Source organism: Sitophilus oryzae, unplaced genomic scaffold (assembly GCF_002938485.1).
Source record: "Sitophilus oryzae breed Bouriz unplaced genomic scaffold, Soryzae_2.0 scaffold_1499_pilon_pilon, whole genome shotgun sequence".
Taxonomy (NCBI): domain Eukaryota; kingdom Metazoa; phylum Arthropoda; class Insecta; order Coleoptera; family Curculionidae; genus Sitophilus; species Sitophilus oryzae.
Window position 1 is genome coordinate 2390789 of NW_022146168.1, and position 12841 is coordinate 2403629.

The 12841-nt window shown below is 32.9% G+C and overlaps 1 protein-coding gene across 1 annotated transcript in view; it reads left to right on the top strand.

Annotated features, from left to right (window-relative positions):
- The window catches only part of LOC115877840 (regulating synaptic membrane exocytosis protein 1), a 284757-nt gene that overhangs the window by 246472 nt on the left and 25444 nt on the right, over positions 1–12841 (top strand). The window contains exon 11 of the mRNA XM_030894165.1: positions 5676–5857. Coding sequence (XP_030750025.1) covers positions 5676–5857 — 182 coding nt within the window. The remainder of the gene's footprint in view (positions 1–5675; positions 5858–12841) is intronic.

A 12841-nucleotide genomic window follows, 5' to 3' on the forward strand; every position in this document is an offset into this window, starting at 1 on the left:
GTTAAGAGCGACAACCAAAAAGTAAAGAGGCAACAAGGCAATGAGATTTTTGAATGTCTGGAGTGCGGTAGACAGATAACATCACGTATTGGGCTTTTCAGTCACAGAAAAGCTCATGAAAGAAAACGCCTTGCGTGACCATCTTCTGATGCGTGTCAAATACTCGTCAGCGAGTAATGGCGGTATTTTCCAATCAGCTCGATATATTGATAATGTTGCCAGTATAAAGATTGATTCTCACTATACCTTCCGTTTCCATTCCATAACCGTTCCATATTCGTTCTGTATTTTATTGTATTGACGCTATACGTAAGCTTCAGTTCCGTATCAGTTCCATACTTTTTATTGTACAATTTATATCATTACGAAAGTTTTATTTTAAAGATTTGTATCATTTGAAAAAGGTAATAGATTTAATTAAGAGGTGAAAGAATAAATAAATGTCAGCAAAATGTTAACGGAGCTGGTACAAATGTAAGAACTTGACAACGCTGTTTCCGATACGCTTCAGTCCGTCTAACCAAAAAATGTATTGAAGGAAAGGTTATGGAACGGAAGGGAAACGGAACGGATAGTGTGCATTGTCCTATTCACTTACATGATATAAGATTTTATGTAAACGGAAGGGAGCTGATATGGAAGGTATAGTGAGAATCGACCTTTACTCGTCAAGCAATACTACTATTGCTTGACGATCAATTCAGGGCGTAAACAAACATAACATACATTTTTATATACCTACTAAAAACTAGCCAAGTTAGTTATATTAAAAAATATTGAAATATACTTTTTGCTGATATATCGAAATTAGATATTAAAATACAATATTTATATGTTACGGTTAAAGTCCGATATCCGGTTAACGTCGACATTAACATGTTAATGTTTGGGTTAGGGTTGTTATATGTAATGTTTTTGGTTGTTTTGTTGCGTGTTATTATCGAGATTAACCCAAAGAAGCTTTGCAACATAGAATATAGAGATGGTCAATATTTATACATGAATCGAATATTGAAACAAAATAATATGTACGTATCGATATTTTTTCTAGAAAACATGCATGGACATCCCTAAAAGAAACACCTGTAGAGAGAATGGACGGATTGAAGGGATCAAGCTCGAAATGAGTTGGCGTTTTGGGAATCCCACATATTTCGGAATGTTCCCCTAAACTTCCCTTTGCATGGTTGTAGCTTGCACGTCATAACAAATCCTTCTAGAATTGCTTTCTCTTTGTTATTTATTTCTTGCTTAGTTTATACTAGAATAGAATCAATAGTTTTATGGTTAAATTGTGTCTAAAACAAGTTAAATTTGATGTTGCATTATGTTGAAAATTTATATGTATCGCAAAAAGAGTTTTAAAACTAAAAAATATAAGCGATACCAAATAAACTTTTAGTCACGTGATTAAAATTATCAATCAAAATATTTTAGGAAACAAAAATAAATTAATTATAAATATATAAACAATTATTACTTACATCAAAACTCACCTCCTTAACAGCACTTAAAGGACATAAAGGACCATTACTACCGCTTTCCCGTTCAAAATATTCTAATAAAGTTGCGATGAGCTTTACAGCTATTAAGTTATCTTGTACACTTTGCAATAACAGAGGTTCTAAAAAGAACAACGTTCGACTGCAAGGTCTGCTAGTAAAAAAAGTTAAGCTTAATGTGTCACAACACAATTCATTTAAACCAAAAACTCGTAATACAAAATTAAAGTGTCAAAACGAATGACAATGTCAGGAAATAAATAAATAAATGTGGCAACTTGACATTTTTTACAGCAGAGCTACCACCTGAATCCCCAGAGGGAAATTTAAATTCCAGTTAGTCAGCACGGTGCCGAATTATGTCCATGGTTGGCAACAATGAATTTAAAAATCGCGCCCTCGATTACGTAACTAAAAGTTTAATTGGTATCAAATATACAGGGTGGTCCGAACTATATTCCGGAAACATTGGCAGCATATTCTGCAGATAAAAATAAGTAAAAAAGTTCGTATGAATGTATGTCCTAAAATGCTTAGTTTTGGAGATACAGAGTGTAAAAGTTTCAATTTTATTTTGATTTTTTCCAAATAATTTATGAAATAACGTCAATATTTGGATAAAAATTGGTATCTGGGAGTTTTTTGACAAGAGAAATTTGATTTTGATGTCAATATAACTCCTACTTGTAGAGGGCGCCACCTACATACTTTTTAACTGGTTTGAAGAGTAATAAATTTTCGTCCGTACCTGTATAAAACTACTGAGTAAAAAAATAAACATTTACGACGTTTTTTACGTGAAAAAGATCTCTTGGTAAAAATCGCTACCAGTAATGATTTTCGAGATATTTGGAATCGAAATTATCAATACCTGTCATCATCGACATAAATTTAATAATGTTGACTAAATAGTTATTAGACTGAATTCAAAAATTTCAAATGTTTTTGTGCCAAAAGTTCAACAGAAACTGTTTTATCATCATTTTTTCGCAGAAAAATTTATGATTAATTTAAAAAAATAAAAATTTCTCAAATTTATGATTTCAGTCAAATAACTAGCTACCCAACGTGTTTATTTTTCCTCAATAATGACATGTATTGACTATTTCCCCTCTAAATATCTTGAGAACGGTTGCTCGTAGCGATTTTTACCAAAAGAGTTTTTTTACGTAAGAAGTCACGGAAATGTATATTTTTTTACTTAGTAGTTTTATACAGGTACGGACGTAAAGTTATTACTCTTCAAAACACATGTAGGTGGCGCCCCCTGCAACTAGAACTCATATTGATATCAAAATCAAATTTCTCATGTCAAAAAACTCCCATACCCCAATTTTCATACAAATATTGACGTTACTTCAGAAATTATTTGGAAAAAATCGAAATAAAAATGAAACTTCTACAACCTGTATCTCCGAAACTAATGCCCACTTGCACCGTTTGTATAAACTTTGTTTAAAGGCTAAACAGTGATTACTATAATAAAATACTATACCGGGTGCGTCTCAAAAGTGGCTCGCCCATATAACTTTTTTATTTTTTCAGATAAAACAACGCTATTTGGTATGTTAGTATATGACATAATAAATAATAAATAAATAAATAAATAAATGCCTTTATTGTCAAAAAATTTTTCAATTTGTAGACAAAGGTAAACTAACAAACAAAGTAAAAAAACAAGGTACACATACAAACAAACAAAAGATAATACAAAACATTATACAAATAATATTGTCAGTCTTATTGTTAAAATAAACATTTATAAATGTTTACAATATCAAAGAACAAAAAAATAAAAATAATATTCAAAAATATTTAACTAGTTTATAGTAAAATATCAATGACCTCTAAATAAATTCATTTCGATGTCATTAGTAAATATAGCAATAGCAAACATTAGACCAGTGTTTACAAGATCAAATTCGATTTTCAAAATATAATTCATTTACGGCGTAGAAAGCCTTTTCTAGTAAATAAGAGTTCAATGCTTTGCGAAATGAAAAAAATGATGTTATGGATTTGATTTCAAATGGCAGTTGATTGTGCATTTTTTTCGAGTTGTATAATATTGAACTTTTAACTAACTCTGAGCGTGGGGTAGCTAGATAAAGATCTTGCTCCGCGTTCCTGAGTGGATAAGTGTGAGATGGCCTTTCTTGAGAAGCTTATACATGTTTACGTATTAGGCAAACGGATTCAAATATAAATAAGGAAGGAAGAGTCAATATTTTTAATTCTTTAAAAAAGTCCCGGCAATGAGTTCTGCTGTTTAGTCCCAGTGAATATCGAACAGCTCTCTTCTGGAGCCTGAAAATGCGGTCAAATTGAGTCGCACAACACGTACCCCAGAATGGAAGGGCATAACTGAGGTGCGACTCAAAAAGTGCATAATAAACAGTTCTAGCCACAAACAAGTTAAGCTCCTTAGAAACAGACCTTAATGCAAAACAGGCAGAGCTCAATTTTTTCGACAAAGCTTCGATATGTATGTCCCATTTCAGAGAATTGTCCACAACAAGCCCTAAGAATTTTACAGATTTTACGACGTCAATGGTGGTGTTGTTAAGTACAAAAGGCTGCAACGAGTTTTTATACGACAAAGCTTTAGTTTTAGAAATTTTGAGACTCAGGAGGTTCGAATCGCACCAAGATTTAATGGTGATTAAGTCGTTTGATATAATCCTATGAAGTGCCGTGATGTCCTTGTTGCTCCAAGTGAAGCTAGTGTCGTCCGCAAAAAGACGTATTTTGCCACTGATGTTTATGTAAGCAATGTCGTTAATAAAAAGAAGAAATAAAATAGGGCCTAGTACTGAGCCTTGTGGTACTCCACATTCTATTGGCTTGCTAGAAGACAACGTGGTATCCACCCTCACAAGTTGACTTCTGTTGCTCAGATACGACTTAAACCATTCGAGAGATCATCCCCTGAACCCATAGTGCTGCAGTTTATTAATTAGGATCTTATGATTTACACAATCGAACGCCTTAGAAAAATCACAGAAAATTGTTGCTGTAGAATGATGGTTGTTTAGGCTGGAGTAAACTTTATTAAGGAGGGAAAACATAGCGTCATTTGTGGACTTGTTGCTTAGAAATCCATATTGATCATAAATTGGGATTGATTGACGTATTCAATTGTTTTCGGTCACTTCCGGTTTCACTGGAAATGACTACAACTTTTGATTTTTAAATGGCACCCTCGATATTTTTTTTACTTTATTCGATAGAAAATGACACTCTGAATCGAATGACATATCATATGTTTATTTGAAATTATAATATGCGGTTCATAACGACAATTTGACTCAAAATACCAAATGTGTGGTATCAAATTATTCGTAAAAAAATGCCTTTTCCAAATATGCTAATGAACCACCCTCGTTACATTTGAAAAAATTAAGATATGATTAAAAATACGATTTGGGCATCTTTTAACCGGCCAGGACAAGACACTAAAAACATTAGACTATCAAATCTATTTTTCCAAGACTCCTTGATTAAAAATTAGTGTTTTTAACACAGCCATGGCACTCTAGATTGAAATTTAAAATAGAATTTGTTTTTGAGTAACTATGTCAAAAATTGACATATGATATGTCATTCGATTCAGAATGCCATTTTCTATCGAATAAAGTAAAAAAATACCGAGGGTGCCATTTAAAAATCAAAAGTTGTAGTCATTTCCGGTGAAACCGGAAGTGACCGAAAACAATTGAATACGTCAATCAATCCCAATTTATGTCATATACTAACATACCAAATCTCGTTGTTTTATCTGAAAAAATAAAATAGTTATAGGGGTGAGCCACTTTTGAGACGCACCCGTTATAGTTAATCACTGTTTAGCCTTTAAACAAAGTTTATACAAACGGTGCAAGTGGGCATAAGCATTTTAGGACATACATTTATACGAACTTTTTTACTTATTTTTATCTGCAGAATATGCTGCTGAAGTATCCGGAATACAGTTCGGACCACCCTGTATAATATATTTCCTGTTCATTTTTTATTTGTTTGTGTAAAAAAATTAAAAAGGCATACGTTTACACTACAAATGTGGAAAATTCTGGTTGCAATAGGGTAGACAACAACGTACTAGTAAAAAACAATAATGTTATAATTTCAGGTAAAAAAATTAATCAATTGTAATTTGTTTCTCGTTCTTTTTAGGAACAACTCGCCAAAGAGCGAACAGTCTCGGGCAGAATCCAAATACAAGTTTGGTACCATGACGAAAGAAAAGAGCTTGTAGTTGCTGTCCTGGCCGCAGACGACCTGGCACCCAGAGATGACAGTTTGGGATTTGGACCTTTGCCGGAAGCCTATGCCAGACTGTGTCTTTTACCTCTGACGTAAGTTGAATTTTGTCATATACGTTATATTACATATCTGATAAATACTCTATAATTTGTCCAGCAAAAGAATATACTCGTATGACTGATGTAACAGACACCATATTCTCTGTCTAGACAGATAATACAGAGTTTTTTTTTTCTAAAACAAACTCTCTAATTTTTCACTATTATCACAGATAACACATAATCCTTACATGTTAAAAATTGTCGACTCTATTTCACTCCTGGTTGGATAAATATAGGAGTGACGTTTGGATAATCTGAAATTTTTAGATTTCTTTTCTAATTTTTTTGAGAGGTCTTGCTTCTCTTGCACAGATGTCGCTTGCACATCGGTTGCGTGGTTGCCAAACGTTATATCGCAATAATTTCTCATTATTATGAAAATTTAAAATTAAAAATTATGTAATTTATAAATATAAAATAAGTTGTAATATTGATTATGTGTTATCTGTGCTATTATTTCATTTTAATTGCAATTTTATACAGAGACTCACTATTCCAAAAAAGCTCCAAATCAATTTTTTACACCATTTTTTTAAGAAACCAGAAATTTTAGGCCTTAGTTTTGGCTTAATTCACTCATCTGTTTTTTTTGGGTAAAAAATATATAGTGTGTTTCAAAAAACATATGTCATCTCTCGTGGGGAGATTCCTCTTGTAAAAATAATATTTATTTTTCATATCAACATAGGTCCGATTTTGCTATATTCGATTAAAGCCTTAATATTTTTTCGATTTATTATAATTTTCTTCCAAGTACTTTTAGCGTTTCCTATGAAATTTTAGTATTAAAATTTTTAGGGTGAAAGTTACTATAAATGTGATATATTTTAATTCAAAAAAAATGTCAACATATTCACCAGGGTCGTGCATATCACGGAATCATGGTTATCACTGGAATATTTAAAAAAAAAACATGTACGCCACTGACTTTTTTTTCTTGTTAGCGAAATAGTGTAAACAGTGTAATGCCGATTAAACGTTGTACTCTTGATATTTTGTCGATTTCGGCCTTCTTGATGAGTTAAACGCAATTTTATTAATTTGCCTTGATCCAAATCAAATAGCAACCTTCAAAAAAAAATAATATCATTAACTTGCGAAAGTTTTAAGAAAGTACTCATTGATTCATCATCAAAAAAGATGACAAAAAGTTCCTATAAACATGGGTATAGAAATGCATAGTTTTAGTTACAGGATGTTAAAAGTTTTAAAAATTAGTTTTTTGTAATTAGCTTAAATACTATTATTTTTTTATTTGATATTGCTGTATGTAGGTTGGACTAATAGTAAAAATAACTAATAGTAATAATATTTATTAATAAATGAGGTAAAATATATAACTTATTAATTTTATTTTTATCTTTATTTTATTAATTTATTATCTTATCAAAGAGGCCGAATTCGGCAAAATATCAAAAGATAACTTTAAATTGGCATTAAACGGCCTACACAATTTTGATATAAAAAAAAGTCAGTGGCGCACATGCTTTTTTTTAATATTCCGGTGATAACCCATATACACGTCCCTGATGAATTTATCGACGCTTTTTTAGCATTAAAATATGTAGCACTTATCTGCTTATAGTAACTTTTACCATCAAAATTTAATTCAAATCACCACTAGAAGTACTGGGAAGAGAATTGTAACAAATCGAAAGATTATTAAGATTTTAACACCCTGTAGCTACGAAACAATGCAGAATCGGACCTATGTTGATATGAAAAATAAATCTTATTTTTACGTGAGGAATCTCCCCACGAGATATGGCACATGTTTTTTGAAACACCCTGTATACTGGGACGTTATGAGGCTACTTATGGAGCTGTAATGGGAACACTGGGTTACACTGCATATAGTTTAATTAATAAATAATATTTTCTTGCCTTTAGCTGTGTATTTTTCCTAATTTCGAAAAATCGAAAGTAGAGAAAAAAAATAAAAAAATATAAAAAGTAAAAAGAAAATTGTTTTGCTTGTCGTAAAGGGGGGAACTCCACTCCCACATCCGGTTTCTGGGCCTACCCTTCATCAGGTGGGCTGTCCAGGGGCTGGTTCTCACCGATACGGCAAGCAAAACTCCTTCTATATCAACAGACGATGTCGTAAAGTGTCGGTGAGATATTAGTGCATCTCCCGTTAAAAGATGGTAAAGAGTGTTTTTCGGCCCGCTCAAATATACAGGGTGTCCCAGAAATATGTGCAAATATTTTAAGGGGTTGTAGATCTGGTCAAAAGAAACATATTTTCTCTTTACCATTTTTAAAATAAATTGAAAATAACCGAGTTATTTAACTTTGAAAGTTTTAAAAATAAATTGCGACATTTTGAGAGCCGCCGGCGCCGGAGGAAATCGGCAATTTCCCGGAATTCGCCTTGTTCGCCGCCCGCTGTTGCCGCAACTAGAAAGTCTTAAAAACTACTTGCAAAATTCCATAACACTAAGTGGATGATCGCCAGTAGCCATACTTCCCCCATTTCCCAAGTTAAATTAAAAGAAAAAAAACTTTCCAAACATTAAAAAAGGATATCCCGATAGAAGATCGATATAATTGCAAAGCTTTCTTTTTTTATTCCATTTTACCAGTCTTAAAACTGCCCTTAACACTACACTTAACTTCACTACAATTCTTAACAACACTTGAACTTTGATGCCACCTAAGGATCCAAACTTCCAAAATCCCTCAAATGCTGAACCATACTCACAGCTCACAGAGTTTACACTTGATAACGGTAAGTGATCCTTCTGACCGAAATGTTAGGTTAATCAAAATAAATAAAGAAAATGGAAGTCCGAAATTCTTTTACTTTCAATATACTCACAAAGGTTCGAGCATTCGTGATGTGTCTATTCGAATACTCTTCGGAATAAAGCCTCATAGCTTCCGCAGCCCCTACACCTTCCAGGAGGAAGTATGCAAAATTCACACTTTAGGTAGAGTTTGGAAGCATATCCACCTTCTTCGGATTTGTATAGGCCATCGCGATTTACCGATACCGATACCGATTACCAACACAAAAATATGCACTAACAAACATTTTAAACACAATCTCCGATAACTTTCTGGAGTTTTAAAAGCTCGATACTATTAGAACGATTTCTGATAGTCGAACGTGCTGATATGGTGCTGATCATCTTATTTATTAACCAATAACCAAAATTAAACTCAAATCGATAACCCAGCGACATCTATAGAATAACGGATTAAGCTTTTTTGTGAACGGACAATCGGCATTGTGGCGTGCTAGGCAAGTCGTATTATACGGGAGCGGTAGAGGGCCCTACTGCTCTTAACGGTATTCACGATTTTTCGGGGGTTCCCAAAATAACTATATGGATAACTTTCTGGAGTTTTAAAAGCTAGATACTATTAGAACGATTTCTGATAGTCGATTGTGCTGATCATCTTATTTATTAACCAAAATTAAACTCAAATCAATTAACCAGCGACATCTATAGAATAACGGATTAAGCTTTTTTGTGAACGGACAATCGGCACTGTGGCGCGCAAGGCAAGTCGTATTATACGGGAGCGGTAGAGGGCCCTACTGCTCTTAACGGTATTTACGATGTCTCGGGGGTTCCCAAAATCATTTAAAGAATGTAAACAAACCAAAATCAACGTATGTTGTACGTGTATTCGTGTATCGTGCGTGTATCGCGTAAAGTTTTGGCACTTTTGATGTAAAATCATTAATTTTCTTTTGTGGGAGAGTTCAGTAGAGGTTTTAAGTAGTTATTAAGGCAAGTTTTTTAACACTTTTTGTTGTATTTGTGAGTTTAGTGTTTAATTATTATGTGAAACATTTTAAATAATATTTTGATTTGTGATGTTCAGATTATTAGATATTTGGGGTGTATGTGTAATGGTATATGTTGGATAAAAATACTGATCAATTTTCATCAAAAGGGTAAACTCTAACTTAATATTTAAAGATTGAAACGATTGAAAAAAAATCCTAATATGGCGAAAAAAGAAGCTCTTATAATTCATTTTTTCAGCCTACTCAACTGTAAAAAGTACTTAAAACATTGCGCATTTTCCTAAAGTTAGTATTAGCAATGTCCACTAATATGAATAAATTTAGTTTTCGTATATTTCTATAGAAACTTATGGCGGGTTTATACAACATAATCGTAATCATAATCACAATTTTAGTCACAATCATAAAAGTCATAACAATCGCAGTAATAACATCGCAGTCGTAATCATAAGCATAATTTAATAACCTTGAAGTTCGTAAATTTTAACTTTTTTGATTGGGATTAGGACAAAAATCGGCTAGGGGCATTATTTTTATTTTTTTTTCATTTTTATGTTTAATAATTATGATAATTTTCGTGTTTAAAAAACCTGAGTAATAAAATTTAAACAAAAATACACTTCTAAAATGATTATGAAATAGAAAAACAAGAAAATTAGGTTACTTTATCAGCTGTATTTACATTCCAAGTTATGCGACTATGTTGTATAAACGCATATTAAAATTTTGATTGTGACTGTGCTTATGCTTAGTACAAAAATTATGATTATGATTACTGCTATGTTGCAGCCCATTAAAATTATTACTGTGAATTTATAAACATTTAGAGTGTGGGTATGGTAGGAAGTGGCAACATTGCATTCTCTCCGAGATTCTCTCCATGCACGGTAAACGAATTTCCGGAGAGTGAACAGTGGCACTCAAAAGTTTTTCAAAATTTTCCGGAAAAATATAAAATTTTCAACATTTTTTTTTCGCAAAAAACACCTCATAGGCGTGTTTCTGGGGTTGAACTATACTACCAGTTAAAATATTTGCACTCATTTCTGGGACACCCTGTATATAAAGTGAACAAAATTCTTACAGCTTTAGTGTATAATAATAAATAATATTTTCTTGCCTTTAGCTGTGTATTTTTTCTAATTTCGAAAAATCGAAAGTAGAGAAAAAAAAATGATTTATTAATATACACTAAAGCTGTAAGAATTTTGTTCATTTCATATATTTTAATTTAGATATATACTAGTATTTTAAATTCTACTGCTATAAACTACTTTAAACACTATCTCAAGTTCAAATACATTTTCTAATATTCCTTGTTCTGTAACTCCTCTTCTGACTTTGTTCCCTGTGATGGCACAAAGGCATGCCTACAACCGCGTGCAGCGTAAAATTAACAAACTCGATTTTAAGCTGGAAGAAGGAGTTTAAATTGTCGCCTGGTGCCTCGGGGCTTCGTTTTAGTTAGTTCAGAACTGATGAAAATTAGTACAGAGTGCAGAAAAATGGAGAAAATCAAGTAAAAATTACTCTAATATAGATTTTTTAATAAAAGTTTGTAAATTTTCCTTTGGATAAAAAGACTAAAGGGAATTTACAGGGTTGTTCCTGTTAAAATGGTTTATTAAACGTTTTTTGGAATCTAAATTTTTGGCTTCAGTGCATTTTTTATCATAAATTTATGGTTTTTTTAAATTTTTTATAGAATTTCATAATTGATTTATAATAAAAAAATGTCTATACCTATGTGGCGGATTCATCTTTCCAAAAAAATCCTTTATGGGTATTTCGCCCCTGCGCTGCAAGAAAATCTACAAAATAAAATAGTTAGGTTAGTTAAAGTTTATCTCTTTCCGTCGTGCGTCGTCGGAAGCAAAAAAAATATAAACAATAAGAAAAAAACTATTTAAAATATTTGAATTCAACTATTCGAGAACACTTTACTTTTTTAAAACCGATACGTCTACAAGAAACCGTTGACGTTCTGTTAGAATGACATTATATCAAGTTAATCTCATGTTAAACTTCAAAATTTATAATTACTACCTGATAACAATAATTACTTAATAAGGTAAAACCAAAAAGCCCCAAACTTTCTGTATGTCCGGTTGATAAGGGACGCGGAACTACTGGAGTGTCCGATTTGGCGCGTGTCCGCAGGCTCGGACTGGCCATATACTCAGGGTGTCATAGGAGTGGTGACATGTCCCGGTCATAGGACTTACATGTATAATTATACGATCAAACGAACTTACCTGAAGTGCAGTTCGATCGTAATTATATGAGGCGTCCAGTCCGAATGTATTATCTTGATTTTTCTATACGTAGTACCGTCCCTGCGTGCACAATTTTAAAGCTATAAGCTAAATTCCCTCCCGCTACCAGTCTAGGTGGCCGCGCCGGCCCTGGCGCGGCGGTCGGTATTCATTTTTCAAAGATTTATTCATTAATTCAAGCGACCATGGGGCAAAACGGGAGGTGGGAAGATGACTGGACGCCTCATAATTACGATCGAACTTCACTTCAGGTAAGTTCGTTTGATCGTATAATTATATTCGCGTCCAGTCCGAATGTATTATCTTGATTTTTCTATACGTAGATGTTTAAAGAACTGATGGTTGCAAATTAATGAATGCGGTGCAGAAAGCATTTTTTTTGAGACAAAAATAGCTGAAATTATAAATATGTTTATTGAATGCAACCAAGATGAAACCAATTTAACGGCCATCAATACATGGATTTATTAAATTGTGACAATTTAACCTATACATATATGCATACTAAGCAGAGACAGAAACCCATAAGATGGCACTTCCATAAAGGATTCTGCCAAAATTGTTCAATTATACTTTATATTATTAGCTGGTCAGCTAAGTTGATTACCTTTAATGACTTGGAGGTCAACGTTAAGTTGGTTGTCGCCTATTTTATGGTAGGAGGCTGGCAAGGCAGCAAACTGGAGGGTACCTAATGAATTGGCCGCTCGTGCCTCATGTATCACCCCCCCCCCCTTCTTTTTCAAAGAAGGAAGGTAAAGACATATTCGAATATCTGTCACAAATATCTGGATACATTCCGTTGTTTGTATCTTTTCCTCTAAGCAAGGTTCAAAAGTAAATTTATCCAGAGGTCCTTTCTTCCTCAAGATTTTCATTTGAAAATCCTTCAGAGGGAAAAAAATAGTTGATACCTTTCGTACAAGATACCGTCAA